The sequence below is a fragment of the Urocitellus parryii genome, chromosome 10, assembly GCF_045843805.1.
Source record: "Urocitellus parryii isolate mUroPar1 chromosome 10, mUroPar1.hap1, whole genome shotgun sequence".
Classification (NCBI taxonomy): domain Eukaryota; kingdom Metazoa; phylum Chordata; class Mammalia; order Rodentia; family Sciuridae; genus Urocitellus; species Urocitellus parryii.
The window spans coordinates 73,972,947-73,978,946 of NC_135540.1; the positions used below are offsets into that span (position 1 = coordinate 73,972,947).

A 6,000-nucleotide genomic window follows, 5' to 3' on the forward strand; every position below is an offset into this window, starting at 1 on the left:
TGGAGACTGCGCCCAAGAGACAGAGGCCTCGCTCTGCTGCGCCCGGGAGCTGGGGGCTCTGGGGCGCAGACCCCGCGGGTCCACCAATAGGGTCGGCCCGACCCCTCTCCTTGGGCGCCCAGGACCTCCAGGTTACGCCCCCGCTGCTGATTACTACAAGCAACATGCAGCCCTCTCCTCCCCCATCCCCCCAAATACCCCATCTCCGCTCCCCTCTGCCTGCCACCGTGACCCCGACCCCGACCCCACCGCGACGGCGCCCTCTCCAGGCCGCAGCGGAGGGCACGGGCCACGCCGCCAGCCCTGCTGGCAGCGGCAGCTCGCGGGCAGCGCAGCCCCCAGGGAGGACAGCAGCTGGGCCCAGCGCGGCCTGTCCCCAGGGGCAGCGGGCTCAGGGCCATGAGTGGGCAGCGCCTCAGCCCGGGAGCGAACAAAGCGGCTCCGGCGCGCCCGGCTGGCAGCACCGCCTCTCCGGGCGCGGGGGGCGGGGAGGCTGGCGGGGGGCACTCACCGGAGGGCCGGCGGGAGGGCGCGGGAGGGCGGGCCTGGCCCCGAGCCGGACTGCGACGGGCGCCTGCGGCGCGCGGGCGATGGGGAGGGGGCGGCGGGCGCGGCGTCAGCGGCGGGGCCCGGGAGCCCCGCTGCGGGGAACTCGGCCACGGGCCGGCTCGATTCTGGGGCCGCGAGGTGCGGGGAGGGTCCGCCGGGGCGGGCAGCGGCGCTAGGCAGCCAGGGCAGCGACGCTGCCGCCTTTCCCTTCTCCTGCCTTGGTCCTTGCTCCTTCGCGTCTTCCTTCTCGCACGGTCCCCGCCGCCGCCGCCTCAGCCTCGGCGCTCCTCGGGCCTCTCTTCTCCATTAAGGCCTTGCCAACCCGCAGGGACCATCCCGGAAAGTGAGGGGTTGTTGCCGTTTCCCGCAGCTGTTGGTGGCCATCTTTAATCCTCCTCCTCCTCCTCCCGCTTTCCCCACCTCCCGCTGGCAGGCTGACTGACTGACTCTGGATCCTCCTCTTTCCCCTCCTGCTCCTCCTACTGAGCCGGCGGCTGAAATTGCAGCCACTCGGCCTCTTCCCCCTCCTGCCTTTCCTTCCTCTTTCCTTACTTCCTTCCCTTCCCTCAGCTTCCCGCCTGCCTGCCCAGCACTTAGGCGATGCTTCGCCCCCTTTTGCAGGCGGCGGGCGCTGGAGTTTAGCCCCGGTTCTTCCCCGTCCCTCTCCCCTCCGCCTGCCTGACGCAAACAGCCCGTCACTCCCTTTCTCCCCGCACTGAGCTCCCCTCTCCCACCCCACCTCCCCTCTCCCTTGGTTCTCATCCCCCTGGGTTCCAGTTTCTCCGAAGACTGAGCTGAAAAAGGACAACTGGGTTCTCCCCGCTGCACCATACACCCATTTGCTGGATGCTTTCACACAGCAATGGAAAAACGCAAAACTGCGTTAATTTTACTCCAGCTAGAGTACAAAAGAACTGCCCACGCGAGCTATTTTACTACGTAGCTTTGAAACTCCTGCACGGTCTCCTCTGTGGCTCTGGGCCATTACCGAGTTGAAGAGCCCCGTTTCCGATGCTGCTTTCTGTCAATCACCTTGAGTCTGTCGCCTGAGATTTTAGGTTTTCCTTTCCCTTCCCGGAAAAGGCATTATTTATTACCTTCACGGTCCTAACAAACGTACTGAATAGACGGAATCAGCAGAGTTTGATAAACCTTGAATTGTTGAGCGACCATCAGTTTGCCCCTCCGTTGTTTCTTCCTATTCAACCCAGCAGATAATTTGGGTCACGTTTCAGTTTGGGCCCTGGGGACAAACTGAGTCAGCAGTTATGAGTGGATTCCCTCAAACAGCTTTGAGTGGGGAAGTGGTGGTGATACCAATGCTCTAGTAGCAAATTTGTTTTTCCTAGCGTTGCAATTTACAGCAGTTTCAGGATTTCCTCTAATAAAGATGAAGCAAGTTGTTTCCTTCTTAGCCAGTTTGCCTTTGGAATTGGACCCATTTGTAATGATTTACTCACGGATTACCGCGAGGTTCAAATACTGCTGACAAACGCAGGGACATTATGTGTGAGCACTTTAGGGGTCACAATCCCTGCTTCTGTGGGCCACCTGCTATCAAGAAAAAGCACCTTGCCCTTTGAGAAGAAGACACAGACTAAACGTTTCAAAGGTCATTCCCTTCAATAGGCCAAGTAGAGAAATGCCTTAAAATATATTTTTAGATTCTACTTAAAAATTGGGGGTTTTTTAAGTTTATATCTAAGATTTTGTAATTATAAAAATCCAGGTATTTCAAAGTTCTGAAAGAATATGCCAAAACAAATCTAAAATATGTATTTCATGAAAATACTAGTAGCCTTTGAGGTGGGAGCAGGATTCATGTTTTTCTCTAATCCTCACAAAGTAACCTGTAACCATTTAGGTTCAAGATTTAAGTTTCCATCTTTTAATACTAGTACTTCTGTTTGAAATTAACAATCTGCACCATTGTCTAAAACTCTTAAACCCAAATAAACTTATTGAGAGAGAATTGTATAATGCATTTTGAAATAAATTATTAAAAACCAAGTACCTATGTATGTGGGGGAGAGTTGTGCCCATATTTTGTTGTTCTTCTTCTTCTTTCCTTTTGACCTCTGGGTGTTTATTCTTTATTTAGGTTTTGTGTTTCACCAGACTGTCACCTAACAAAATTACCACAAGATTCTGACCCTTAAGTATTCATCACTATATATATGTTTGGAGAAAATGGAAAATATTGGATGACGTGAATGCATAGAGAGAGAAAAATCTGTGTACTTCTTTTAAATATTGAGACCACCATGCATTTTAAAAGAAAGATTTTGAATTAAACAGGCTTCAGGACTCTTGTAATTGAGATTTTGTTTATACTGAAGGAAGAACCCTGTTATAATTTAAAATTCATTAATATTTCAATTACAAATATTTTTCTGTTGAAAAAATACATTGCAATGAAGTTCATGGATACCTCAGTGTACAAATACAGCAATTTTCTTGATGTTTTACAAACAAAATCTCAAAAGGGGGTTTTCAATGATACACATAAAAATAAATGCAGCAAGCTCTTTTTCTTTTTTACTGAAGCCACATAAACCTAAGCACTATAATAATGGAGAGAATCCAGAGAATTCAAACCCTTCACATTTACTTTTTGTCAGCACTGTTTCAGATCTGTCATTAAACAGCCCTTACCTTCTTTAGCCTTTGTTGCCAGCTAAACCATAGTTTCTGTCATCTTAGATTTAAGTGCTAAAAAAAAAAAAAAAAAATGGCCAGATCAGGTTCTCCTGCAACATGATTATTGTTTCATATGTATTCACTCTCAGATGAACTCAAGGTCCTTTATAAAACAAAGAATTGTGTTAAAGTGGGATAAACCCTTTGTGCAGAGGCCAGATAGAAGGAGATCTAGGCATGTGCAGCCAACTCCTCTGGGAATAGAGGAGCAAGCATGAAGGGCTATTTCTAAACAGTTCTGCACCAGGAGCCTGGTCCCAAACTTACAGTTCATGAATAAGGTGATTAATAACAAGAGAATATGCATGATAAACAAAACTGATATTTTCCTTTATATGACCGAAAACACTGTGAACATGCATTAGCAAAACATATCTTTAAATGAAATAAGGTAGGGATGAAAGATTCATGAAATATCTAAAAGTAAAAGGAAGAAAATTAAAAAATGACAGAGGAGTTTGGGAAAATTATTAGGTAAGTAATATGTATTGAAAATGTGCTATTTAAACAATTATTTTCTTTGCATTTCTTTTTAATACTAAAGAATTAATCTAAACATGGGCAGGTAGGATTATCTCAGAAATATACATAAATAAATTTTAAAATTGACAAGAACAGTGTGAAGTGATGCTAGAATGTAAAAATTATAAAGAATTTAAACTGAAACTGAGCATTTGAAAATTATGAATGTACTAAATTATATAATTATTATATTTAAAATACATTTCCATTTTCCCAGGCTATTAGCTACAACAATAGAATTACCATACTGTTTTTCCTTGTTCAAAAGAACCAGATGGAAGAGAAACTGGGCAAGCAAATGAAAGTCTCTGGGGATCATGGGAATTGAATGCTTATAAAAACCATATTCCAGACAAGAAGATAGTCGTAGGTAAACGGTCAGTTTTATTCTTATAATTTCCATTCTTTTAAAAAGATAATAATATTTCTGTTCAACCTCTTCCTCTGATGGACTATCTATAATATCAAGTGATAAATGGCAAGCCATATTTTTCTGTGCTGATCAAAATTTAGTATCATTCTTCACTCCTCAATTTAGAGAACTCCTTATAATTAACTGATGAGCTGTCCCCAAGACAGTGCCATTTAGAGTCATTACTGCACTCTAATTGGGGAGAAATGCTTTTAGAAAGTTTCAATTAGAGTCATTTTCTGTTATTCTTATAAATACATTCAGAGGAGGTACTGGAGCGTTTATTTTGTTTGGGGATTGTGTGGCTTGGTGTATTGTTTATGTTTACATTTAAGTAAATAATACAAGATAAAGCTTCTTCAAATTTCAGAGAAACAGGACCAAGGAAACTGATTAGTAACGATTTTTCGCTCTTGTTCATCATTATGATCAGGATTAGACTAGAGTAAGGGTTTTGAAAAGATTTCATAATAAATTGTATTTCTACAAAAAGTCATCAAAGCCTCTCTTGATTTTCAATTCATTCATATTTCTTTAAAGAGTTATGAAGAATTTAGACTTTTAAAATCAATATCTTTGTAAGTTAAATGTAGTACATGCAGCAGATTTATTTCACTAATTAAAAATTTTGTCAGAAAAATTCAAATGGCTTCCTAAAAACCTTCTAATGCATATTGTGTAGCAATAGAATGAAACCTGTCTTACTGACTTCAGTCTGAAGTTCAAAAACTTCAGAGTTAAAATGGTTCATTTACAGGTGAAAAATACAAGCAAATAAAACTTTTAGCTGTACCATGTTAATTTAAAGATAATTTAAACTTTATTTTCAGAATTATTGTTTAGCATTGACCTTTCTTAGAAATAAAGCTAAGTAAAAAGTAAACACATTTTCTTGCCTATACAAAGAAAATTTGCAATAAAATGTAAAAAGCAAATTGATAGTTTAAGAAAATTTCAGTTGACTAAAACATGTGCATACCATTTTAAAAATCTAAACCAGACCCTATACTATATTATTTATTTATGGGTCCAAAAATACAATGTTAACTTTCAAAAATTCTGTTATCTCATGGATTCAGTGGAAATTCTGAGTCCTGCTGTACTCAAGGATGAGAAACCTCAGTTACCTAAATAAAGTAAAATACTGCCATCTGCTGACCTGAATGAAACAATTACTTTTTAACATTGGTAAGTGGCAAGAAAAACATATTCAAGTCTTTCCATCATGCTAAAAATGTACTACACTGGGTAATAAAAAATTAATCAGTCTTCTATATGGAAATTTAGGATTATAGATAAACTAGCATGTGATTATTACTGTAGCATTATTTGAAAACAACCCCAAAATTAAAATTGACACTATCAGTAATGTGAACATATTTAGTTAAAACCATATTAAGTTTTATGGCTAAAATCTAAATGAGGAAATAAAGTTTTAAATTGGGAATTTTGAATTTGGTAAAATTTTATGTAAATATTTTGTTTATAAGAGTATAGCTACACTAAAAATAAGAAAATTGAAAGTTTGAAGTTTGATTCCTTCTCCCTACAAATATTTGAGTGGCTGCCATGCCAGAAACCTTATTGCCTGCAGAAAATATATAAATAAGACCTAGTGTGTGTTCTTATGGAACTCACAATCTAATAAAAGAAGTAAACATAAATCAGAAAGCTAGTGTCCTAACAAATAAGAGGCACCTGCAGGTGTACTTCATTCTGTTTTAGTGATGAACAAAATTCATTACCAACACATATAAATTTAAAATCTAGTAACTATTTGCCCCGTCCTCAATTATTATAAATAATCCTTGGACTTT

The 6,000-nt window shown here is 41.5% G+C and overlaps 1 protein-coding gene across 1 annotated transcript in view; it reads right to left on the minus strand.

The window, feature by feature from the left end:
• Nucleotides 1-1,380, minus strand: part of LOC144257167 (uncharacterized) — an 88,054-nt gene extending 86,674 nt beyond the window's left edge. Inside the window, exons 1-2 of the mRNA XM_077803127.1 lie at nucleotides 876-1,380; nucleotides 512-820 (exon numbers count right to left, since the gene is read on the minus strand). Of these exons, the coding sequence (XP_077659253.1) occupies nucleotides 512-820; nucleotides 876-1,380 (814 nt within the window). The remainder of the gene's footprint in view (nucleotides 1-511; nucleotides 821-875) is intronic.
• Nucleotides 1,381-6,000: the final 4,620 nt, after the last annotated feature.